This window comes from Schistocerca serialis, chromosome 3, assembly GCF_023864345.2.
Source record: "Schistocerca serialis cubense isolate TAMUIC-IGC-003099 chromosome 3, iqSchSeri2.2, whole genome shotgun sequence".
Taxonomy (NCBI): domain Eukaryota; kingdom Metazoa; phylum Arthropoda; class Insecta; order Orthoptera; family Acrididae; genus Schistocerca; species Schistocerca serialis.
In genome coordinates this window covers 681,791,693-681,819,044 of record NC_064640.1, presented here as the reverse complement: position 1 = coordinate 681,819,044, position 27,352 = coordinate 681,791,693, and the positions used below count along the sequence as shown (strand labels likewise).

Here is a 27,352-nt window from a genome sequence, read left to right as displayed (position 1 = left end):
GAGGAAACACTTGTGATCTTTTGATGTTATTTTTATATTCAGAGCAGCCACTTAATCTTATAGACTGAAAGTTAAGCTTTTGACTTTTATGCATTGTATGTAGAATTGTATTAATTGTAGTCCACAAGCATTGGTCACTTAGTTTTTTGCAGATCACAATCTAATTGTCTGCAGTCTCTCTCTAGCCACCACAATATCCATTGGACATATCCCGGGAAGCGCCAATAAACAGTGGACAAGTGTAGTGTGAAAGACCTCAAAAGCACACTCTGCTGAATTATCGCAGTATTGTTTTGTAGCTACCTAGTCAAATGCAGTGTGCCCAGTCACAGGCAGGAATGCCCAAAATAGCATTGAAGATAGCTCTGTCATATGACCACACCATATGCAATGGTAATTTAGTGTCAGCAGTGCTAGCATGGGAATATTGTGCATAATTTTAGCCACTTGCTGAGTAACAGATTTTACACATTCTAGAAAGGTTCTTTTCTCGTCTAGAAGAATCTATCTACGAACAATGCTGTGTTTTACAGGGATTCTGTTGAGCCTCATGGAAGGATTTCTGGCAAGAGAAAGTCTTCCCTTCTGATGTATGTATGTATGTATGTGGTTTTATGAATAGCTATAGTCATTTTGTTACCCTTGTCTTAGCATCAGCTAATTAGACTACATTGCTTTACTTTTGTTTTACTTCTGTTAATGCTCATCTTATAATCTCTTTTTAAGATACTATCCATTTGATTCAACCATTCTTCCAACTCCTATACTATCTCTTGACAGAATTACATTGTCACTGCCAAACCTCAAAGCTTTTTATTTTGTCACTGAACTATAATTCCTTTTCCAAATTTCTCATTGGTTTCCTTTACAGTTTGCTTGGTGTACAGATTTAATGAAATGGAGGATAGGCTACAGTACTGTCTCACTTTATTAGCTACTGCTTCCCTTTCATGTCCCTCAACACGCACAACTGCAGTCTGATTTCTGTACAAATTGTAAGTAACCTTTCACTCCCATTTTATCCCTGCTATATTCAAAGTTCGAGAGTGTGCAGTCAGTGTTGTCTAATCTTTCTCTAAATCTACAAATGTTATAAATTTTGGTTTACCACCCTTCATCTTATTCTCTAAGAGAAGACGAAGGGTCAGTATTGCTTCGCGTATTTCTACATTTCTCTGGAACCCAAACTGCTGTTTTCAGGGGACAGCTTCTAACAATTTTTCCGTTCTTCTGTAAATAATATTTTTGCCAATATTTTGCTACCACATCTTATTAAAGTGATGGTTTGATAGTATTCACACATGTCAATGTCTGCTTTCTTTCAAGTTTGAATTATGGCATTCTATTTGAAAGTCTGAGGGGATTTTCCCTGTCTCATTTACCTTGGACACCAGGGTGAATAGTTTTGTTGCAGCTGGCTCTCTGTAGGGTCTCAACAACTCTGATGGAATGTCATCTACTCCAGGGCTGTTGCAAGTGCGATTTTTTGTATTTCATACAGCTGTTGATCATACCACTGTAAAATAGTATTACATGCCTAGACAGGCCCGACAATAATAGTAAAGGCTCTCCCTGTGTGGGACTCGCAGCATCTGTGCAAGTGCAGGATGTGGACACACAGTGACATGGGAGTTTGGGTCGGTCCAAGAAGTGTGCTCGGATAGCCAAAGTGGTTAAGACGACCGCTCACATGAGGTGAGAAATCTGGGTTTGAGTTGTGTTGTGGCATAAATTTTCATATGACACCTAATAAATGTGCAGCTGAAGTTTAATTGTATTAGCAGCTGCAAATAGATTTCTGCTATCTGTATCATTGAGATACACAAGCTACACCTCTTCAACAAGGTCCATTCTTCATTGACGACCTAAAGGTGAGGTGCCTCAAGGCACTACACATGTTGGAGTATCTTAGTTCAAGTCAAATGGTTCAAATGGCTCTGAGCACTATGGGACTTAACTTCTAAGGTCATCAGTCCCCTAGAATTTAGAACTACTTAAACCTAACTAACCTAAGGACATCACACACATCCATGCCCGAGGCAGGATTCGAACCTGCGACCGTAGCGGCCGCGCGGTTCCAGACTGTAGCGCCTTTAGCCGCTTGGCCACCCCGGCCGGCTTAGTTCAAGTCTTGGCTAACAACAGGTTGCATCTGCTCCATTTCTATAAAGCTTTTTCTCGATTCTAGTTGTATTATGGATGCACAGTTTATTGACCAGCAAGACCCATCTGCCTCAAAATCAATGGCACCATGCACTATGGGGGGTCTAGACTTGCCCAAGGTGCTTACAGGATCATCTGTGCTGCGGCTGGTGAGCTACCACTTTCCATCCAATAATCCTCGTAGTCCATGAGGCACACAGATTCCTCTCTATTCTAGAATTGCCTGTATACAAAACTGTTGCTCACCTTCATGTGGAGTAATCTTCACAAATTGTCCACAAGCAACCCCAATTGGGATCTGTGCAAATCATTATCTAGTGGCACTTGGTGTGGGCTAATACCAACTCCAACTGCCACTGTGGTTACTAAAGAGACCCAGAATAATTTTAGATTTAGTGAGGTACATGAGAGAGTACACTCATTGAAACAAGTTTTTTTTAATTTGATTATTAATGAAATTTTAGATGAGCATCACAACCATGTAACTGTATTCTCAGATGGGACTAAGGAGTGATTTTCTTGATTGTGTTCCCTAAAATAGTTTGACACAAATTTACCATATTAATGCAGAATTACACTCAATCTTGATGACACCAGAGCAGATGGGATGTATCCTTACTGAGAAATTCCTTATGTTCTCTTATTCTCAAAGTGCCCTTAAATCTATTAACAAATGTACGCAGCAGAAAATTATGTCCAGAACATCCAGAATTCTCATTTCCACCTACAAAGGCAGGAGAAGGAGATGTCAATCTACAGGGTACCAAGGCACAAGGGATTTCATGGAAATGAGTTATCGGATGTGGCAACCAAAGACCTATATTCTTAATTGGGTGGATTAGTGTAATATCACCCTACATATCCGCACTGTTGAGGTGCAGGATTTTGTGTCAGTGGAAAGAAGAGTGGTTGGAAGTGACGAACGAGTCATCGTTGGCAGAATCAGCTACTCAGCTGTGGCTTACCACCTCCTGACCACTGAGGTAAGATGAAGTTGTTCTCACTTCCCTTCAGACAGGGCACAATTCAATAACAGATGGCTTCCTGCTCTGGTGGAAGTACCCTCCAATGTGTGGGGCTTGTGACATATTGATTTCAGTATGACACATTTTAACTGAGTGTATTTTATATTCAGACAAGAGGCCAATGGTTAATTTATGATCTAATCTGTTCTCTGGTTTAGCAGATGTTGAGGCAAATGCGATAAGACTTTAAAGACTTTTTGAAAGTCTGACTTGCTCCCTAAATTATTATTTGGGAGATGGTCTTAGTATGATATCAGAATGATTGGTTCATCCTTCCTTTCTTTCTTTTATTCTTTCTTTCTTTTCTTTTTTAATATGATCAGAAAGCCACACTTCAGAGTTATTTTTTAGCGTTATTAAGTTAGTATTTTATTAACACTTTTTAAAAATAAAAATCTGCTTCAGTTGTCAGTAGTTTCTTAATTTATTGCATGACTGGTTTCCAAACTAAAGCTCCATCTTCAGGTGCCAACAAATAATGGTAGCAACTTAAACTTGTGGTGGTCGGATCAGTCAGACCGAGGGCATCACACCCACATCAAACGAATGTGTGGGAGTGTAGGACTAACAATCACAGTGCCCACCTGGAGAGTACGACACTTAGGTTGTGCAGGTGCTGTGGTTGCTGATTCTACACTCCCGTGTGTTTTTTTTTTACATGGGTGTGACACCGCGTCCGCCCCTTGACTGACTGGCGCAACTGTCACATATTTATGTTCCCATAATTCTTTGGTGGCAGTTGAAGATTAAGCTTTATGATCTGAAACCGGTTGTGCACTAAATTAAGAAATTTCAGGCAACTGAAAAAGCAGATTTTTATTCTATAAAAATCTTCCTCAGTTGTGGATGTTCGTCTGATGAGGTATTTAGTGCTCTTTAACATTAATCAGGGTGATAACCGTACATCACTCTCTCTCTCTCTCTCTCTCTCTCTCTCTCTCTCTCTCTCTCTCTCTCTTTCTTTCAATTGCTGTTTTATTGTTAGTGCCATTTCAATTGATTAATTTAATCACTGTTAAGTAAATGCTTCTCTTCTGTCACAAATGGTGTTTACAGTCATATGTCACTTTTTTTACTAGTATTAAAACTGTTTAATGCTACTCTAGAATGTATATACCTTATATTTACTGTGCAATGTAATGCGCTCAGCAAATTTTGTTGCATTTGTTGTGTGTAAAATATCATGTTTCATCTCTCTCATGCTCCACCCATACATTTATTTGGAGATCTCATCTAGCAAGCATTTTTCAGCATTCCAAAAGAAGCTTTCATATTTATTTTTTTCCAGCTGCTAGTAGTGCTCAAATAAGTCAAGCTCATACCGCCATTGAGAGGGCAGTGATAAGTCGTGTGTACCTCCAAGCAATATACCCAAATGGTGATGGCGACATCTCAAGAGATCAGTATGTAGATTTTTTAATACTGTTGATTGTCATGTATTAATGTTACTTATTTCTATCCTTATACTATTATGTCTTGAGAATTTATTTAATGGCAGTTGTAATACCACAGAAGTATTACTGTTTCATGGTTTTATTGTTGCAGTACAGTAGTCTGGTAGTTCACAACAGTGTCAGCCATTATCACTTAACATGTATGTTATTTCTGAATATTTAAGATATTGTTGAACAATGGAAAATCCAGGATGGAATGTAACAATATTAGAGAAGGAAAATTGCTACTCACCATATAGCGGAGATGCTGAGTCGCGATAGGCACAACAAAAAGACTCATACAATTATAGATTTCGGCCATTAAGGCTTTTGTCAGCAATACACACACACACACACACACACACACACACACACACACACACACACACACACAAATGCAAACGCAACTTGCACACACGTCTCCAGTCTCAGATAACTGAAACCCCACTTTATCTGAGACTGCAGATGTGTGTACAGGTTGCAGTTGCATTTGCATGTGTGTGTGGGGGGAGGGGGGGGGGGTGCATGGGCGCTCGTGTGTATGTGTATCTATTGCTGACAAAGGCCTTAATGGCCAAAAGCTATAATTGTGTGAATCTTTCTAGTGCGTATCATGACTCAGCATCTCAACTGTATGGTGAGTAGCAACTTTCCTTCTCTGATATTGCTGAGTTTTCTATTTGCCATATTTCAACAAAAATATCATTATTGTTGTATGTTGTAGTTTGTAACAATTGCCATACTATTTAAATCTCTCTTCTCATGTTTACAGAGTTCTCCATGAACACATGAAAAAATTATCCATTGTAATCACCCCTGACCACAAGGATTTAAGAGTGCCTAAGGTTTGTATTACAAGCTTTGTCAACTGCAATTCATTAATTTGCTGTGTGCTATTAAATTTTGTAACATAGTAAATATGCCATTATAAGAGGTATATCATCACCAAGTGAGTGGGCAAATACACAAGATTTCAGAGTTTCCACGACTCCTTCAGCAGAAGAAAAAGAGAAACCACCCGAAGGAACATGATTTTCCACTGTGGTTTCTTAATTTCATTTACAGCTGTTTATTAATTGCAGATTTTACTGGATCATCATCATCAGGCAACTTTATACATGAATGAAGATTACAGAATGATTATACTTGCTGTGAATTAGTGATACAGTTAATATAGGAATGTGTGTCTGATTTCCCTTTGTTCTGTCTGGAGAAGTAAACAGTGCAATGGCTGACCTTATTGTAATTTTTTTTTTTTTACCTCACTTACTCATAGAAGGAAAGTGTAAAGATAACATAAATATAAACAGAGCTACAAACAAACAGTGATAAACCCAGAGCCATTTTGTCCTGCAGTGCAGTCAGAAGAATGAGTGAGAGGAGAAAGGAGGTGGTTTTCTAGGAGAGGGAGAAGCAGCTAGGCAAGGGTATTTAAATGTGATGTCCATGAGCTTATCTTAGTGCTGACAGGATAAGTCACATGAATTACATAATAAAGTAGGAATTTTGGATTAGAGCAAGAGGAGGATGGGGGCTGGGGAGAGATGTTGGAACAAATGAACAGGGGAGGATACATGAAGGCATAGGTAGTGAATCATGTTGAAATCAAGCACATTATGCCCTATACCCTGCAGCTTGCTTTCCCTTAGAGTGATCATCTTTAACACTTTGCTGCTGTTTGGCAGTGGCTCTTCATGTGGTAAGATAGCTGGTTGGTGGTATGCCTACATGAAATCCTCTGCAAAAGTTGCAGTTGAATTGATATATGATATGACTGCTCTCAGAGATGGAACGGCCTCTGATAGGGAAGGAAATGCCTGTGGCAGGACTGGAATAAGATATGCTGGATAGGTACATGGGACAGATCTTGCAACTAAGCCTTTTACACTGAAATAACTTGGCTAAGAGGATTTTTCTAGGTGACCTGTCAACAGTTTGTCAGATTTTTATGATATGAGTCAGCAACCGTTATGTTCTGTTGAGCCAAATTTTACGTTTTTCTTGCTAATGATAAATAGGTGGAAGGAAGCCAAAGGGATCTGTTGCCATAGGAATCTGGATAAACAAGCAAAAAATTAGGTGACACCAGTGCACTTTATATATATTTTACTCAAATTGTTGCTGAAGAACTGCTACAGTGTTGACAACTAGTGGAAGCTGTGGCTAGCTGTCAGCAGAGGCGCAACACAGGTGTGCATCTGTGTACACTGAATGTTTGCATGTAGAGCTATCTATCAACAGCTCAGTGTAATGTTCGGCACCAGCTAACAGTGTGGAACTAATCTCTAAGAAGAAAAAGGAGCCCAAGTGCCCACCGCTTATAACACCATCCTGACACTCTTCGTGGGTTGACACCTGAAAGTTCTTCATCGAGGCACCAACTCCAGCAGTATCGATAAGCTATGATACTATGCATATGATGGTCATTCTGCAGATTTTTTTTTTTTTTTTTTTGTATATCTTCCTCTCAAACTGAAAGTATTAAAAATGGCAGTGATGCTCCCTACCTGTACATTAACAGACACCTTGCCCACAACCTTACTACTATCAATGTTCTGCTGACTTCAAACCCACCAACTTGCCCTCAAACAACCCTGTACATACCCACATTCTTTTTCGTTTATTTCATTACTCCATGTATTATCAAAATTTAGAAAATCAATAAAAGGCCAAAGTTTGGAATAGGTATAATATTAACTTTTGTAAAGCAGGTACATTGTATCAAGTAAACAGTTTGTAATTTTGATTAGTCAGAATATGGTGAAAATCAAATTTTGTCAATGAACCTCTTAAAGAAAAGGGGGTCATCTTGTATTCAGGGTCGCCTTACACTCAGGTACATTCACCTGAAATCCAATTTCAGTTGTCCTTTAATCAACAACCCCTTCTTGGCCCTTCTGGTGATTACACGTAAAATTAAATGTTACAAATGTTGAAATAACCAGCACCAGCAGCATCCTAGTGGCCAGCAGTTGTCCCTATTTTATTGTGTTAACAAGATCATTAAAATCTGCAGACACAAAATATTTTTGGAACTTAACCACAAATAAATGTAAAATTCTGGAAAATTACTCTTGACTTCACAAAGAGAATTTGAACCAGCTACAAAAGAGTGTCATTCTCTACCAGAACTGCCTGCTGTATTTATGATAAATTCTAATACCCTCCCAACCACACACAGATTTGCTTCCACACCTCATCGCATTTTCTTCACCTCATCAAATCAATGTAATATCCTAGTTCAGCTTCTTTGCTGCTTTACTTTTCAAATTTATCCCAGTGCCAGCACAGTGAAAAATGTGCTCATGGATCTCTCAACACCTTGGACACGTCATTCTTCTTCTTTGAAGGTAGAACAGTTTGAGAAAATGACACTCTAATATAACAGCTAAGATAACAGTATCTTTCTGCCTTCTGCTCTAGAGTGACCATCAGCATCTCCTTCCAGATGAATGACCTATGCCAAGCATTTACAGGGAAAAGGGGGGGCCAATTTGCTGAAGACATTATTCATTATAAAATTGCAAAATTAGTTTCTACTTTACCACCCTGGCAACTTACACCTCTAAATAAAATGTGCACTTCAAAATGGTGTCAATAGATGTTACCTTTCTAACATATCTTACAATCTGATAAGGTATGATGCACTCTTGAACAACATTTCTGTTATTATGTGTTATGACTATAACCATTTACAGTATGATTTTTCTGATAGCTCACACAATGAGTTTGATGTTAACCAAATATTAAAAAGGAACTCCATGATCAGGCCTGAAGACCGCATGGTGATGACCACAGCCAAGTCATCCTGTGCCTACAACATCATTTGGATGTGGTATAGCGGGACATGTCTGCATACTGCTATCACAGCCACTGTCAGTTTTATATACCTTGGAGCTGCTACTTCTCATCCAAGTGTCTCATCTTCATTGTTTCACAAGGCTGAGTGTAACTTGTTTCAGTCTTCCAATCAATAAAAAATAATCTTTAACAATACCAGGAGTTGAAACCAAGTCCTGCACAAACACACACACTGTCTGCTCAGCTATTGCAATGAAATTTTGTATGTTAAGGCATAAATTTTCATTACTGACATCACATCTTTGATGCTGAGCAGTTTGTCTCCTAATATGTTGACTACTTTAATGGTGCCTTCACAGACAATCAAAACCATCTCAGACTTGATTCATAAACAAATATCCCATGCTGTAACCCCTCCATTCTCATAACTGCTGTAGCCACTAACAAGATACGTAGGAGTACCTCTCACATTACGCAGTACCACCATAAATGGAATGGATAAAGCACATTATCTATGTCCAGAAATGATGAACATTCTTTCTTGTGCTATATTTGGAGTGTTTTTCTTTGAGCTGATGTCCTTACTGGCTGGATATAGAACATTTCTTTTTGCCTTATGTTCATGGACACTGAAGTTCTTATTTGTGTATACCATAGACATAACAATATGGCTATCATATAAACAAGGAGCCAACTTTGGATTTTAATAGGGCTAACATAGCAATTTTATGTTTATCCATTTTCGTAAATGAACTGTGTGGATTGTGCACCAGATACAGCTGAGAACTGTCACTGAAATGTGCAGTGGTCGCAAATTGCGAGGAGGAGACAGTTCCATGTTACGTGCCAGCTCGTTTCCAAGTCTGCACCAACCATGATGAAACCACATTTGTTGTGCTTCATGAGAAACGAGGCCTGTGTGAGGATGGCTTTAGGCCACATTACTTTATTAAAGTAACCAGTCGTCCTCAACTTGTTCATTTGGAGTATGTTTATAAACACAAAATTTGGATATTGGACCTATTTCTTGGACAAAAAGTTTATGAAACTCATCAAATTGAGTGGAAACTGAAGTGCAAATATGTTAATTCAGCTCTCCTGTTGCATGCAGTGATTGAGAAAACCAGATACTAAACAGTTTGCACAATGTTCTTCAGGCCAAGTGCACTGAGAGTGTGAAATATATTGCTTGGAATCATTTGTAGTGTGTGAAAGCACTATAATAATAGAAAACTGCTAGAATGAATCTCTAGAAATGACTGTATTCCTAGCAGCAGCACTGTGTTTTCATTATTTTGTCACACAAAATAGAATCAAAGGACTGCTTTACAGATCAGATTTTTGTAAAAGTAATGGGATAGTAAAGAACTCAATAATTTGAAATTTAATATCAGTAGAGCGACACAACTTCCACAAAAGATGTCGGCCTTTTTTTTTAACAGTGGAAGAAATATGACTGTGAGATCCTTGGTGTTCAGCCGTAAGTTATGTCTCAGTTGAGTTAATTGTTTTGATTTATTTATTTATTTGTTCCACTATTTGATGTATTTCAATTGCTACATGTTATATCATTACATATAGGCATTGACATTTTGATAATACAATGACAATTACACAGTGTATTCTGCAATTCAGTGAATTTATAAAACAGGTTACAGCATAATACATGTATGATATTTTAAAGTGTATTCAGTTCTTCTTTACAGTATACTTGCAACCCAAAGTCCTCGATAATATGTTGGATGTATTCATCTGCCTTAGCTCGCGAGGTGCGGGACCATACAAATGTCGATGTGGTGCTACAGAGCACATCACGTTTGTGTGGTCTCGCATCTGTGGGCACAATCACCAGTTGTCCTAAACGTATGTATAATAGAAGATTTCTTATTGTTAATTTGTGTTGCGTATTTTAAATTAGAAGTAGCACCATGAAAATTTCTGTACTCTGATACGTGGTTCACACAAATAAACTGGATAAAAATTATTTGCTTGGCATGGCTTGTTGGCAAGCAAATTTACCAAATACTGGTGAAGCTTTATGTTCTTGTAACACCTTCTGGTTCATAGCTTTATGTTACAAGATTTTAGATTTTGTTGGTATTTGTAGCTTGTAACGAGGCATTCCATTTTTGTTTGATTTCCCTGCCTGCTTTGTCACGTGCTTTTTCACTCTGTGGTTTCTGAGGTGCCCAGTCCAAGTTAGTAAATAGGGCTCTACATTTCTGTGCAAGTGTCCTCACAAACTTACAGTGGTTAAAGATACAATCCCCCCTGCAGATCCGGGGGTTAGAATAGGCCAGAGGTCTTCCTGCCTGTCGTAAGAGGCGACTAAAAGGAGTCCATCCCCCTCAAGGGGGTAGTTAGCGCCTGCGTCCGGAGATGGACGGTCCCACGACCTATATTTGTGGTCTTTTTGGTTTTTCACTTCTCGTTTCTTCCTTCTTTGGTTGGTTCCTTTCTTTGTTCTTCTCATCTCACTGTCTTCCTTACTCTTTCCCTTGCCTTCTTCTCCTTGCCTTCTTCTCCTTGCCTCCTTCTCCGTGCCTCCTTCTCCTTGCCTCCTTCTCCTTGCCTCCTTCTCCTTGCCTCCTTCTCCTTGCCTCCTCCTCCTTGCCTTCTTCTCCTTGCCTTCTTCTCCTTGCGCCTGAAGGCCGACCCACGCGTTCGCACGTGTAGCCGGTGACGGGGTAACGCGTAATTCCCCACCCTGGGTAGACAAGTAAGGCACACACGTACCCCCTGGTAAAGGCCAGGCCCAGGGAGGGGTGATTGCCTGAGCTGATACCTTCTGACCATGCTGATTGGTCCCTCCGTCTGTTTCTCGGGAGGTGTGACCTGAGGTGTAAACATTCACCTAAGGCGGGAGTGCCCTCTGAGAGGGTCCCCTTAAGGAAGGAGCGCGCCATCGGAGACGCTGGCAATCATGGGGGATTCCTCCGCAATGGATTTCTCTTCTTCTCTCTCGACTTCTGCCCACAAACGGAAAGATGACCAGCCCCCAGTGACAAAAGTACTACCGCCTACCCCACAGTTCCTCGTCATTTCTCGATCTGAGGATGGAAAGAATTTTTCCTCTGTCAACCCTTTCGTTATCCAGAAGGGCGTAGGTGCCATAGCCGGATCTGTCAAATCTTGTACCAGGTTGCGTAATGGTACCTTGTTACTAGAAACTGAGAGCGCCTTTCAGGCACAGAAACTGCTTCGAGCCACACTCCTGTACACGTTCCCTGTCCAGGTGGAGGCTCACCGAACTTTGAATTCGTCTAGTGGTGTGGTCTATACTAGATCCCTCGACGGATTGACTGACGAGGAGATTCAATCTTTCCTCGCTGAGCAGGGCGTGACGGCTGTCCATAGGGTCATGAAAAAGGTCAACAATGACCTTGTACCGACCCGGACACTTTTCTTGACCTTTGATAGTGTTAAGCTGCCATCGCGCATCAAGGCGGGCTACGAGGTTATTTCTGTTCGCCCCTATGTCCCGACACCTACGCGCTGCTACCAGTGTCAGCATTTCAATCACACTCGACAGTCTTGTTCCAATGCGGCTAAATGTGTCACTTGTGGCAGGGATGCCCATGAGGGTGACTGTCCACCTCCGTCTCCTCGTTGTGTGAACTGTCAGGGTGACCATGCCGCATCCTCCCGCGACTGTCCCGTCTATAAGGAAGAACGCTGTATCCAAGAAATTCGGGTCAAAGAGAAAGTGTCCACCTCGGCTGCTCGCAAGCTATTGGCTAGTAGGAAGCCCACGCTGCTCCCAGCGGGGAAATACAGTACTGTCCTCGCCTCTCCTCGGACTACCAGGGAGGTGGCAACCCAGACATGCGATCTGACCTTCAGCACCACGGTCGTCCGTTCGGCCAGTGCTAAGATCGCGCAGTCGACGTCTCCTCTTCCTCCCATCACCCCACAGACACCAGCCCCTTCATCAGCTTCTGCTAAGATGAAGACCCAGAAGTCAGATGCACGGGCCTTCAAGAAGGAACTGTCCCGTGCAAACTTCCTACGTACCTCGACCTCCCAGCCATCGACCGGTACTTCCACCAAACGACCTTCCAAGAAGGCTCATAGGAAGCACAGTTCTCCTTCTCCGCCACGGCGCATTTCTTCTCCTGCGCCACCCATCGGTTGCCGCCCCAGGCCGTCATCCGTTTCGCCTGGCCGCACCGCTGGTAGCTGAACATCTGGCCGTTCACCGGCGGAGGAAGCTCCCCCTCCCGGCCATCTTACCAAGATGGCCGATGAACCTATAGAACCAATGGACGATGACTGTCCGCCTACTGATAGCGGCGGCAGTGCTCGCTCGAAGCCAGGCCCTCAGCGGCCTTCGAGGTGACCCCTTCTTTCATCTTCCTTTTCTTCTTACGATGGCACTTATTCACTGGAATATTCGCAGCATTCACTCCAACCGAGAGGACTTGAAGTTGCTGCTCCGCTTGCACCGTCCGCTCGTCGTAGCCCTCCAGGAAACGAAGCTACGCCCATGCGATCAAATTGCCTTGGCACACTACACCTCTGTGCGTTTTGACCTACCCCCTGTGGTAGGTATCCCAGCTCATGGAGGGGTTATGTTGCTGGTCCGGGATGATATTTACTATGACCCCATCACGTTGCACACCGGCCTGCAGGCAGTTGCCATCCGCATTACTCTCCCCACTTTTACATTTTCCATTTGTACCGTTTACACTCCATCGTCGTCTGCCGTTACCAGGGCAGACATGATGCAACTTATTGCTCAGCTACCTGCACCATTTTTGTTAACTGGAGACTTCAATGCCCACCATCCCCTTTGGGGCTCTCCGGCATCCTGCCCGAGGGGCTCCCTGTTAGCAGACCTTTTCAACCAGCTCAATCTTGTCTGCCTCAATACTGGCGCCCCTACTTTTCTTTCGGACACATCTCACACCTATTCCCATTTAGACCTCTCTATATGTACTCCCCAACCTGCACGCCGGTTTGAGTGGTATGCACTTTCTGATAAATATTCGAGCGACCACTTCCCTTGTGTTATCCATCTCCTGCAGCATACCCCCTCTCCGTGCTCATCTAGTTGGACCATCTCCAAATCAGACTGGGGGCTCTTCTCTTCCAGGGCGACCTTTCAGGATCAAACCTTCACAAGCTGCGATCGTCAGGTCGCACACCTCACGCAAGTCATTCTCACTGCTGCTGAATATTCCATCCCTCACCCTACCTCTTCTCCACGTCGCGTACCGGTTCCCTGGTGGACCGCAGCATGTAGAGACGCTTTACGTGCTCGTCGACGTGCTTTACGCACCTTTAAATGACACCCTACAGTGGCGAATTGTATCAATTACAAACGATTACATGCACAGTGTCGTTGTATTATTAAAGAAAGCAAGAAAGCCAGCTGGGCTGCTTTCACAAGCACCTTCAACAGTTTTACTCCTTCTTCTGTTGTCTGGGGTAGCCTGCGCCGGCTATCTGGCACTAAGGTCCACTCACCAGTTTCTGGCTTGGCGGTCGCGAATGACGTCCTTGTGGCCCCTGAGGCTGTCTCCAATGTCTTCGGCCGCTTTTTCGCAGAGGTTTCGAGCTCCGCTCATTACCACCCTGCCTTCCTCCCCCGCAAACAGGCAGAGGAGGCTAGGCCACCTAACTTCCGCTCCTCGAATCGTGAAAGTTATAATGCCCCATTCACCATGCGGGAACTCGAAAACACACTTGGCCGATCACGGTCCTCCGCTCCAGGGCCTGATTCTATTCATATTCAGATGCTGAAGAACCTTTCTCCTGCGGGTAAAGGTTTTATTCTTCGTACTTACAATCGCATCTGGATTGAGGGACATGTTCCCGCATGCTGGCGCGAGTCTATTGTTGTCCCGATCCCTAAGCCGGGGAAGGACAAGCACTTGCCTTCCAGTTATCGACCCATCTCGCTTACCAGCTGTGTCTGTAAAGTGATGGAGCGAATGGTTAACTCCCGTTTGGTTTGGTTGCTCGAGTCTCGACGCCTACTTACCAATGTACAATGTGGATTTCGTAGGCGCCGGTCTGCTGTTGACCATCTGGTTACTTTGTCAACCTTCATTATGAATAACTTCTTGCGGAAGCGCCCGACCGCGGCTGTGTTCTTTGATTTGGAGAAGGCTTACGACACCTGTTGGAGGGCGGGCATTCTCTGCGCCATGCATACATGGGGTCTTCGCGGCCGCCTCCCTCTTTTTATTCGTTCCTTTTTAATGGATCAACAGTTCAGGGTACGTGTGGGTTCTGTCCTGTCAGACACCTTTCGCCAGGAGAATGGGGTGCCACAGGGCTCAGTTTTGAGCGTTGCTCTCTTTGCCATAGCGATCAATCCAATAATGGATTGCCTCCCAGCTGATGTATCAGGCTCCCTTTTCGTGGACGATTTTACCATCTATTGCAGTGCGCAGCGTACGTGTTTCCTGGAGCGCTGTCTTCAGCGTTCTCTTGACCGTCTTTACTCCTGGAGTGTCACCAGTGGCTTCCGTTTTTCTGCCGAGAAGACTGTCTGTATTAACTTCTGGCGCTACAAAGAGTTTCTCCCACCGTCCTTACGACTCGGTCCCGTTGCTCTCCCATTCGTGGAGACAACAAAATTTTTAGGTCTTACATTTGACAGGAAACTTAGCTGGTCTCCACATGTGTCATATTTGGCTGCCCGTTGTACCCGTTCTCTAAATGTCCTCCGTTTTCTCAGTGGTATGTCGTGGGGAGCGGATCGAACCGTCCTACTTCGCCTATATCGGTCGATCGTCCACTCCAAGCTGGATTATGAGAGCTTCGTATACTCCTCTGCACGGCCGTCCATCTTACGCCGCCTCAACTCCATACAACATTGGGGTTTACGACTTGCGATCGGAGTGTTTTATACTAGTCCCGTCGAGAGTCTTCATGCTGACGCTGGTGAATTGCCACTCACCTACCGGCGCGATATACTGCTTTGTCGGTATGCCTGTCGGCTACTGGCAATGCCCGACCACCCGTCTTATCGTTCCTTTTTTGATGACTCTCTCGACCGTCAATACGGGTTGTATGTCTCTCCCCTGCTACCCCCTGGAGTTCGCTTTCGTCGCCTCCTTCAACACCTTAATTTTTCACTCCCTGCAACCTTTCGAGTGGGCGAGAGCTACACGCCACCTTGGCTCCAGGCTCAGGTTCGCGTCCACCTTGACCTCCGCTCGCTCCCAAAGGAGGTTACCTCCGGTTCAGTCTACCACTCCTGTTTTGTCGAACTTCATTCGAAGTTCATTAATATGACCTTCATTTATACAGATGGCTCTAAGACCAATGATGGGGTCGGGTGTTCTTTTATTTTCGGGGCACAAAGTTTCAAATACCGGCTCCATGGCCATTGTTCGGTCTTCACAGCTGAGCTCTTTGCCCTCTACCAGGCTGTTCTTTACATCTGCCGCCACCGACATTCTGCATATGTCATCTGCTCCGATTCCCTGAGCGCCATCCAGAGCCTCAGTGATCCGTACCCGGTTCACCCTTTCGTGCACCGGATCCAAAGCTCTCTTCAGCAGCTGGTGGACGTCGGTTCTCCGGTTAGCCTTATGTGGGTTCCTGGCCATGTCGGTATCCCTGGGAACGAAGCTGCAGATGCCGCGGCCAAGGCTGCGGTCCTTCAGCCTCGGACAGCTTCTTGTTGTGTCCCTTTGTCAGATTATAGCAGGGTCATTTGTCGGCGCATTTTATCGCTGTGGCATGCCGATTGGGCTGCGCTTACAGACAACAAGCTTTGGGCCTTGAAACCTCTTCCCGCGGCTTGGACGTGCTCCTCACGCCCTTCTCGGTGGGAGGAGGTAGTTTTGGCCCGGTTACGAATTGGACACTGCCGGTTCAGCCATCGCCATTTGCTGACGGCTGTGCCGGCGCCGTTCTGCCCATGTGGGCAATTGCTGACGGTCCGCCACATTTTAACGTCCTGTCTGGATTTTAACACACTGCGTCTTGATCTTGGCCTGCCATGTACTCTAGATGCCATTTTAGCGGATGACCCACGAGCAGCTGCTCGCGTTCTTCATTTTATCAACTTGACAACCCTCTCTAAGGACATTTGATTATGCTGTTTTTTTTAATCCTATGCCTGTCACTCTGTCTTTTATCGTGTTTTCCGTTTCGTTGCTGTTTTAAACTTGTGACTCGCAGTGCATTCCTGACGTAGTCTGGGCGCTAATGACTGTTGAAGTTGTGCGCCCTAAAACCAGGATATTCAGTTTGTCTTTACAGTATACTAACAACCCAAAATCCTAAATAATATGTTGCATAAATTCGTCTGTCTGAGCTTACAAGATGCGGGACCATACAAATGTTGATGTGGTGCTACAAGAGCACATCACATTTGTGTGGTCTCGCATATGTAGGCACCATCACCGGATATCTCGAATGTATGTATAAAATAAGATTTCGTATTGTTCATTTATGTTGTGTATTTAAAATTAGAGCTACCACAATTTCTGTACTCTTAGATGTGTTTCGTACAAGTAAACTACATAAAAATTCTTCACTTGGCATGGCTTGTCGGCAAGAAAATTTATCCTACGCTGGTGAAGCTTTATATACCTGAAACATCTGGTCCATAGCTTTATGTTACGAGGTTTTAGATTTTGTCAGTATCTGTTGCTTGTAATGAGACAGTCCATTTTTGTATGGTTTCTAGACCATCTTTGTTACCTGCTTTTTCACTCAGTGCTTTCTGAAGTGTGCAGTCTGAATTAGTGTATAAGGCTCTGCATTTCTATGCAAGTATTCTGACAAAGTTACAGTGGTTAAGGATGTGATAGTATACAGTGTGTTCAGTTCTGCTTTACAGTATAATAGCAACCAAAACTCCTTGAAAATATGTCAAATGTATTCATCTGTTCTAGCTTACAAGGTGTGGGGCCATACAAATGTTGATGTGGTGTTACAGGACAATGACACTTGTGTGGTCTCACATCTTTGGGCACCATCATTATGGATCTTATCATATTTTTATTATAATACCAGTGAACCTGGCAGTGCTTAGCAGTTGCTAAACATGTTTGCAAATTGGATATACGTTGCAGTCTCCTTCTCCTCCTTCTATTTCCATCCGCCTCCTCCTCTGTGTTCATTTTCTCCCCTCACTCTGTCCACCTCCCCTTCCCCCATCTCTCTGACTATGCACCTTGTTTATTGATGTTGCAAAGGAAGCCTGGATTGGAAATTGAAGTTGCTTAAAATGAATCGGTAAATCTGTTGGGGTCATTGGTATACGGTGTATGAGAGAGAGGTCTCTCTTGCTGCTAGGTCTGTGAGAATGTAGCTTCAATAAAGGTATTCCACAGGGTTTTAATTGACAAATGGGTAGGATTACAAAGTTTCAGATAATACAGATTCCATAGTAGTATTCTAATTGTAAGCTGATAAGCCAATACAACTTTCCTGTTTTCTGTTAAAACTAACTGTAAAGAATAAAATGAAATAGCACATGGTTTTGCATGCAAAGTTTGATTAAAATTATGTGTAAGGGGCAATAATATGTATGTATGAGAAGTAATTTGTCTAATTGGTGCCATGATATCGTAGCTAAAATTGACTACAATAAAGAAAACTAAACCACAGCATTTCTATCTCGCAGTCAGTTTTAAAAGGAACCAGTACAGTGTTGTTTTATATCCATCTGAATGTTTATCAGAGTATTGTGCAAAATTGATCAACGGCTTTTTGCCAGCAACACTTGCCTATTGTATCTTATGTATATTTATATATTACACTTATTTTAAAAATATCTAATCTATTCACATCCAAATTTTATTAGAGTATCATGAAAATTTGAAGTACATAGGCCAGGAACTCTCAATGTTAAGGAACTCCTTGTGTAACCTCTCTCTGTCCAAATGTTTATTACAGCTTCATATAAAAATTTCAAGTAAATCAGTCAAGAACCTTGCAAGATTTTTGGTAACAATGTTAAACTGTCACTTGTCCTTATATAGTAATATAGATGATTATATCCGTTGTGTTTAAATCTACTTATTCTATGTGATCAAAAGTATCCGGACACCCTCGTTTTTCGTATTAGGTGCAGTGTGCTACCACCTACTGCCAGGTACTCCATATCAGCAACCTCAGTAGTCGTGAGAAATCTTGAGAGAGCAAAATGGAGTGCTCTGCTGAACTGACGGACTTCAAACGTGGTCAGATGATTGGTGTCAAATGTGTCATGTCCACCCCCGGTAGCTGAGTGGTCAGTGCGACAGAATGTCAATTCTGAGGGCCCGGGTTCAATTCCCGGCCGAGTCAGAGATTTTCTCTGCTCAGGGACTTTGTGTTGTGTTGTCCTAGTCATTATCATTTCAACCCCATCAACACGCAAGTCGCCAAAGTGGTGTCGAATAGAACCAACGAACGTTCTACCTGATGGGAGGCCCTAGTCACATGAAATTTACGTTTATTTACATGTGTCATACGTCTGTACGCGAGATTTCCACACTCCTAAACATCCCTAGGTCCACTGTTTCCAATGTGATAGTGAAGTGGAAACATGAAGGGACACGTACAGCACAAAAACGTACAGACCGACCTTGTCTGTTGACTGACAGAGACCGCCAACAGTTGAAGAGGGTCGTAATGTGCAATAGACAGACATCTGTCCAGACCATCACACAGTAATTCCAAACTGCATCAGTATCCACTGCAAGTACTATGACAGTTAGGTGGGAGATAAGAAAACTTGGATTAATTGGTCGAGCAGCTGCTTATAAGCCACACATTGAGCCGGTAAATGCCAAACAACGTCTAGCTTGGTGTAAGGAATCACGTTACACAATGTAGTGATCCGATGGCAGGGTGTGGGTATGGCGAATGCCCAGTGAACCTAATCTGCCAGCGTGTGTAGTGCCAACAGTAAAATTTGGAGGCGATGGTTTTATGGTGTGGTCATGATTTTCATGGAGGGGGCTTGCACACCTTGTTGTTTTGCATGTCACTCTCACAGGACAGGCGTACACTGATGTTTTAAGCACCTTCTTGCTTCCCACTGTTCAAGAGCAATTCGGGGATGGTGATTGCATCTTTCAACACGATCGAGCACCTGTTCATAATGCACGGCCTGGTTACACGATGGCAATGTCCCTGTAATGGACTGGCCTGCACAGAGTTATGACCTGAATCCTATAGAACACCTTTGGGATGTTTTGGAATGCCAATATTGTGCCAGGCCTCACCGACCAACATCGATACCTCTCCTCAGTGCAGCACTCCGTGAACAATGGGCTGCCACTCCCGAAGAAACCTTCCAGCACATGACTGAACATATGCCTGCAAGAGTGGAAGTTGTCATAAAGACTAAGGGTGGGCCAACACCATATTGAATTTCATCATTACCGATGGGGGGTGCTACAAACTTGTAAGTCATTTTCAGCCAGGTGTCCGGATGCTTTTAATCATATAGTGTACATACATATACATACATACAGTGTGTATATATATTTCCTTTACATACTTGCACCAAAACTAGAAAGCAAAATGTCTGGTAAACATGGGCTCTAAAATACATACATTAAGAACTATGAGCCTTGTTCATCTTCACTTCTCAGGAACACATCTCTCCTACTGCAATCTCCTTGCTTTCCATATTTTGCAAAGGAGGTAGTACAGACCAAAACAAGAAAGAAAGTCCAGTAATCATGGGCTCTAAAATGCATACCTTACGAGCTAGGAGGACTTGTTTAATAGAAGAGACGTGTTCAACAGTATCAAAGCTGAGCAAGTGCTCACAGCTCTTAATGTGTGTATTGTAGAGGCCATGTTCCCTAAACTTTTTTCCTTGTTTTGGTGTAAAAAAACCTGCCTCAGAATCCATGAGAGCAATTTTGGTACACTGTGTTTATCAAAACTGGGTGATGGTTACATCTGTTTTCTTGCTTTTTGGATTTTCCTTGCAATAATCAGTAAATTCATTTAAGGAATAAAATGGATTTTTCAGTATTTCTCTGGCTGTGTGCTTGAAGCCATTAATGTTCTTTGTGTGGCTGATATTGTTTGGAAGACAATTGAATAGATACACCCCTACTGTTAAAATATTTAGCAGTTTAAATTTTTGTCTGTAGCTTGTGTGGCATTGGTCATTATGTATATATCCCTTTCCTGTATGATGAGTAACTTCTTCATATTTACTGGACTCCCACATAGTTCTGTTCCATATGATATTGTGGATTCAAACTGCACAAAGTAAAACATTTTGAGGACTTCAATACAAACTATTTTGGCTTACTTACTTACTTACTTAGTGCATAGCAGCATGAATTTAATTAACTGCTTAGGCAATTGATGTGCTGTGTCTTACTTTAACCTACCATTGAGGTGCCGACCCAGAAAATTTACCCAAGCCATTTTCCTTAATCTTTTGCACAAACTATTTTTTTTATTGTTTTTAAAGCTTGTGATGATGAATTTTGTAATTTTATATCCATTTATTATTTGTATACTATTCATCTGTACTATGTGAAACACTTTCAGCTCCATGTGTATCTTCTTTCAGGCTTATCCCCTTAATTAAAATACAGGGTGTTTAAAAAAATTTAAAAATCATCCAATTTGGAACATCTGTATTTGTGAAGCTAATAAACATATACAATGAATTTTGTTTTTTGATGATCAAGAATTTCAAAAAGGGTAACCCCCCCATACCGTTTCATAACGAACATGTCTTTAGTTACAGCTTCCACAGCTGCTGTTACGATATGTCTCAGTGCATTTGTTGTTGTTGTTAGTTACGGACTCGCCTAAACAGGGTCTTTTATAAACCCCCACAAGAAATAATCACATACAGTCAGGTCTGCTGACCTTGGAGGCCAGCAAAGTAACGTTGAATCATTTGGTCCAGTGAAATCATTCTATCGTTCAGTAATCCTTTGATCTAAAAATTCCCTCACTTGCTAGATGCCATTGTGGCGATGCCCCATCCTGTTGGTAAATAAAGTCATTTGATTCAATCTCCAACTGTGGGAAAGTAAGTTCTCAAGCATATCAAGATATGTGCTTCCTGTAGCAGTGTTGTTGGCAGAAAAAGTGGATCATACACTTTTTCCCGTGAAACTGAACCAAACACATTAAATTTTGGAGAATCCCTCTCATGTTGTACAACTTCATGAGGTTGTTCTGTACCCCATATTCTCACATGACAGTTGACCTTTCCATTTAAGTGGAATATTACCTCATCACTAAACACTAAGCGTGGAAGAAAACCGTCATCCTCCATCTTTTCAAGAATGAAATTACAGAACTCCACAGGTTGTTGTTTGTCACCTTCACAGAGAGCTTGCAGTAGCTGAATTTTGCATGGTTTTGTGTGTAAATGTCAACGCAACATGTGCCAGATGGACATTGGCTGCATGTTGAGCCGTCAAACTGCACGGCAAATGGATTTATGCGGACTCCTTGTAAAACTACGGCGGATGCATTCGATGTCTGTGACAGACCCTTGGGGACAGCCCGGCAATTTGCCTTTCCACTAACAACCTGTTTTCGGAATTGTTCATGCCATCGTCTAATGCTGTGCGCTGTAAGAGGATCCACACCATATGTAGTACAGAAGTTATGTTGAATAGTTTTTGGTGACACACACTGTGCAAAATGTAGAACACAAAATGCTTTCTATTGTCCTGACACCAGTTTTAGTAGAACTGAAGTGAGCGTACACTGCTGCTACCTAGGGGGAACCATGTAAAACTCAAGTGTTTGCTCTTTCCGACAGTACATTGTTCACATACATATCTCAAATAACATAACAGTTATGATTTTTTTAAAATGAGATGATTCTTTTTGATACATCCTGTATTTCTGTCATCAGCAGATACTATAAAATTCTGTTGAAGTTTATCATGAAGCTCGTTAGTATACACCAAGAACAGCAGTGCCCCTAGGCACTTCCATGAGGCATGCCATTTAGGACCTTCCCCATGTCTGAATAGTATTAATTACTCCCCCTTCTAATATTTCTAATTTTTGATATCTGTTCCTTAAGTAGGATTTTATCAGATTGAATGCAGTGTCTCTCATCACCCCATAGAATTTTACCGTATTTACTCGAATCTAAGCCGCACTTGAATCTAAGCCGCACCTGAAAAATGAGACTCGAAATCGAGGAAAAAAAATTTTTCCTAAATCTAAGCCGCACCTGAAATTTGAGACTCAAAATTCAAGGGGAGAGAAAAGTTTTAGGCCGCACCTCCAAATCGAAACAAAGTTGGTCCTTTGTCATATGAGACACAATTTAGGTCGAATGAATGACGATACAGCTACAGTAGTTTGGTTAGAGTCGTAAGCTTAGCAGTTAAGCTTTACCAAGTAGCCATTGCTATGCGTCAGCAGCTCCATTCGTATTTATATGGGTACCCTTCCTTTTTCACGTGATTCGTCTGGTTTGAATTGATTGTTTATTTTTCTTTGATCTGATAAGCGCTGTTCTCTTTGTTATAGGTGTTTACGTCACTGTAAGCTGAAAAAGCATTGCTGTACTGTGTCATGCACTGTTTGTCACATTTCGATAATGAGTGTTTATGGCCTGTCGCCGCTCGCGACATGGCTTCCTTTTGTGCACGCTACCGCTGCTTACAAAAAAAAAAAAGAGAGAGAGAGAGAGAGAGAGAGAGAGAGAGAGAGAGAGAGAGAGGAATCGTCTCATTAGCGAAACAATGGCAAGAGACTGCTATTTGTTGTTACTTACACTGCTGCTTTCTTTGATAATGATCAACAAGAACCAAATAATATGCTGCGTATGATAGCAGTTCTGAACGAGAGTTTAGCGAAAATTTTTCTCCCTTTGAAAATCGTTGCAGACGCCTCTTTAGTACATAACATTCTGCACAGAAATTAGTCATCTTAGATTTACAAATCTAGTCAATTGCTGTGCTTTATTTCTGACTGTATCATTATTAGACATAAGAATAATACGAATATAAACATAACATAATGTGTATATTCTTCCAAGTTTGCTGTTGTCTCACTCTAGTTTCATAGTTTATTAGGCAGACAGGATTTAAATGAGATACCAGCAAACATGAAACAATACATGGCAAAATGTTTATATTCGTATTATTCTTATGGTGAAGAGAATACTGCATGTGATTCACAGTTCATAAAAGTTCCTATTAGCAACCATCTCTTCTCACAGGCAGGAAAAATTCAGAACGTAGAGTTGGCCATATTGACAAACATCCCAAACAGTCTTGCCAGTCGGATTTTCCTAGTACTTTGAAATGCTGATACATTCGAAGATGAACAATACGGAATTTGTATTTACTTCGTTGGATAATGTATGAAAATGAAGGGGTCGAAACTCGGGACGGAGAAAAAAAAAAAAAACCTCGTCTTTTACCTTTTTTTAATTTATTTACTGACGCAGAGGTTTTGGCACCAGTATTTATCTTTGTGCCTGCAAAGCATGCCTGTGTAATGTTACATACATTCGATGGTAGAAGTTAGTTGTGGCGGCACCTACCAACATTTTTCCGAACTTACTTTGCACTCGATTCTAAGCCACAGGCGGTTTTTTGGATTACAAAAAAATGGAAAAAAGTGCAGCTTAGATTCGAGTAAATACGGTAGCTTTTCCAAAATAATGTTGTGATTAACTAAATCAAAAGCTTTTAATAGGTCACAGAATACCCCAATTACACATTCTTCCATATCAAGCGTTGGCAGTCCACTGTCCATAAGTACTTGTGTTGCTGAAATGGTGCATTTATGTTTTTGGAATCCGCGTTGGTTTCTGGGTAGAAGATTTTGTGATACGAAGAAGCTTATTGATACATTATATAAATTACGTTTGAAGATTTTAAATATTACTGGTATAACAGTAACAGGTCTGCAGTTCTCAGGTTCTCTAGAGTCATCTTTTATGTACAGTGGTAGCAGTCCAGCAGTTTTTAAACTGTGGTGGTACAGTCCTCCTCTGAGAGCTTCATTGGTAATGTTGGCCAGTGGTTTAATGATAAATTTGGATAACAGTTTAATAATCTTATTTGGGATACCATAGATGTCCTGGGTCTTGGTGTTATTCAACTTGTTTATTGGTTTCACCAGTATACTGGAATATTACAGTTCGTAGTAGTGGCTATTTGCACATGCCTTAAATGAGAAAGTGGCTCAACTGTCCACAGGACACTTAATTGCCATCTGTACCAGGCAGAAAATTTGCTTAAGTAATTACGTGTAGTGGCTTCAGGATCACTTCAGTACCGTGTGTCATTAATAAATGCACCTATCTCAGAAATAAAAAAAAATTGTTCTTTCTTTTGCCAAATTTGTTATCTTTTTATTTGCCTAATCCAGTCTATTTTGCCAAAGTTGACGTATTTCTTGCTACATTTGGTACTATAATATCTTATCATAGTCTGTGCTCTTTCTGCCAAATAAAGATTATTTTTTGTCAAGTTGGGTGCCTTTTTTTACCAAATTCAGTGTTATTTTTTGCCATAATTGGTGTTCCTTTTCTGCCAAATTCTGTGTTCCTTTTGTGCCAAATTCTGTGCTACATTTTTGCCAAATTTGGTGTAATTTTTTTTAGTCAAATTCGGTGTGTATTTTTTTGCCAAGTTCTGTGATATGTTTTTGTCAGTCATTCTTGTTTAATTTCCAAATTCGGTGCTTATTTTCAAAATGTGCTGCTTATTATCTAAATGCGGTGCTTATTTTCCAAATTTGGTATTTATTTTCCAGATTTGTTGTCTTTTGTCAAATTTGGTTTTGTGTTTTGCTGAATTCTGTTTTTCCCAAATGCAGTTTCATTTTTGCTAGTACTGGTGTTATTTTCTTTGTCACATCAATGTTGGTTGCTGTCTGGCAGAAATTAGCTATCAGTAAGATTACATACGAACCACAGCCATGAGGTAATTAAAAGTCAAAATGCAGTTTTAACATTCAATAACTATCAGTTGTGAATATTAGGTAACCGCTGTCCTAACATTTATAACATTTTTATACAAAATTACAAATTTTGCAATATAAAAATCACAGATTTTGCGTTATTTCACGAAAAATCACTAATTAACATTTTTACAAAATTCTCCTGTCCCTAACACTGAAAATTTCAGTTTTGCTATAAATAATATTATTTGTAATTGACAGACAGGAGGATAACAGCATAGAACAAAAATGTTTCATCAGTTACGCAGGTATTTATAAATCTTCACTCTGTTTCTGGACAGTTCACCGCTTCCAGTTTCTAGGGGTATAGAGTAAGACACTGATCACATACACAATTAAGGCAGTTGAAATGAGATAATGCCCGATTGGTATGCAACACACCTAACATACAGGTTATGTGGTTACAATCTTAACTGAGCAAAGCTACTGGGAGAACTGTCATAGTTTACACTTACTTTTGTAGTCTGCAGTAGCTTACGGTAATTTTACAACCATCATTTTGAATGATTGATATTCATTTTTTCTGTTATGTTTGGATCATGTGCTATTTTATACACAGTAAATTTTGTACTTTGTCAGTAACCTCCATTGCAACCCATTAAAATTTTGCAGATGTTCCATTACGAATGTCCGTGGCCATCAGCTCAAGCTGAAATTGCAGGAATATCTGCATACAAGACACCGAGAGACAAATTGTTGTGTGTCTTTCGTTGTGCAACAACAATAATGAATTTATTGGCACTGGCAAGTGATAATGGTGTTCCCTCTGCAGATGACTTCATCCCTGTCCTTGTGTATGTCTTAATAAAGGTATGTGTTGGTGTACAACTGTATCGAAATACTGTAACTTTTTTGTAAGTTTAACATTTCCTTGTCATTCAGCTAAAAAATATTTCAACATAGAGCGGTATTTCAGGTGTTCAGTTAAATATAATTTGAGTAATTTGTAAGTAGGAGAAAATTAACACTTTTATCCATAACTCACAATCGAAAATTGTAATAAAATATTAAAAAGCTGCAATTTAAAACTCGATGTTGTTGTGTAGTGTTTGAATTATGTTATATTCTCTTGCAGATTAGAAGTGAACATATGCAAAAATTTGAAAGAACTTTCTAGATTAGAGATATGAGCTTCAGGCTTCATGCTCTTCTAAATCTGTGACAATATCGCCTCTAATCTCTTAAAGTGAGATGTGCTTTGATTTCCATGTTCCATGTGGTTTTCCTTTTTTCATGTTGTTGTAGGCAGCATAAGTTTTGTAATGTGCAGTGTTTCGGTGGTAGCTCAGAAGAAATGGCATGGGATAGTAAAAAACTCACAAGAAATAACAGTGAGATGACAGCTAGCAAATATGATGTTAGAGAAACGGATTTGCCAATGAGCTCCAGAAACATGCTATTATTGGAATTTTATATGCTTGCACATTATAGCTTGGAATTTACGAGCAATATGTGTATGAATACACTCTTAGCCATAGAATCTTTGTAAAGGAACAGACATGGCCTCTATAATGCATGTCTGCTAAAGGAATGACAAGACATTTTGTCAGTAACTGAAATGTATTTCCATGACTCATTAGTTGCATAAATGAAACATGGTAATGCATTATGAGCCAGTATGTTAATTCTTAAATGAGTTAGTACCATTTTTGTTGAGCTTGTTCTAGTGTGACACTATTTTTGCATTCGTGTTTCATTGAAGTCTTGTGTCTGGTACTTGGATTTATGTGTGGCAGCCATATACAACTCTTTTGTCCTTGTGAAAATGTTTATTGGTCATTAGTTTCTTCACGCACAGGCGAAGATGGAAATTGTCAGCATTGAACAACACATTCCAGATCAATCCTAGCTGGATACTGTGTTATATTGTGTTGTGCACTAAGCCAATGTTGGCAAGTAGTGTCTTGATAAGTACAACACACGAACTGGGAATTAGGAATTTCTTGTTCTGACTGTGTAATCACAATTTGCCCGGTGTTTCGCTGTAACAGTCCCATCGGGGCAGGAAATCTATAAGCAGAAGACACTTTCTTTCCATGCTAC

General features: G+C 41.2%; 1 protein-coding gene across 2 annotated transcripts in view; it reads left to right on the top strand.

The window, feature by feature from the left end:
* LOC126470564 (GTPase-activating protein and VPS9 domain-containing protein 1) overlaps positions 1-27,352 on the top strand; it is a 366,100-nt gene that overhangs the window by 319,876 nt on the left and 18,872 nt on the right. For both annotated transcript variants that reach the window (XM_050098503.1, XM_050098502.1), the window contains exons 26-28: positions 4,477-4,591; positions 5,394-5,466; positions 25,922-26,119. In XM_050098503.1, the coding sequence (XP_049954460.1) occupies positions 4,477-4,591; positions 5,394-5,466; positions 25,922-26,119 (386 nt within the window). The remainder of the gene's footprint in view (positions 1-4,476; positions 4,592-5,393; positions 5,467-25,921; positions 26,120-27,352) is intronic.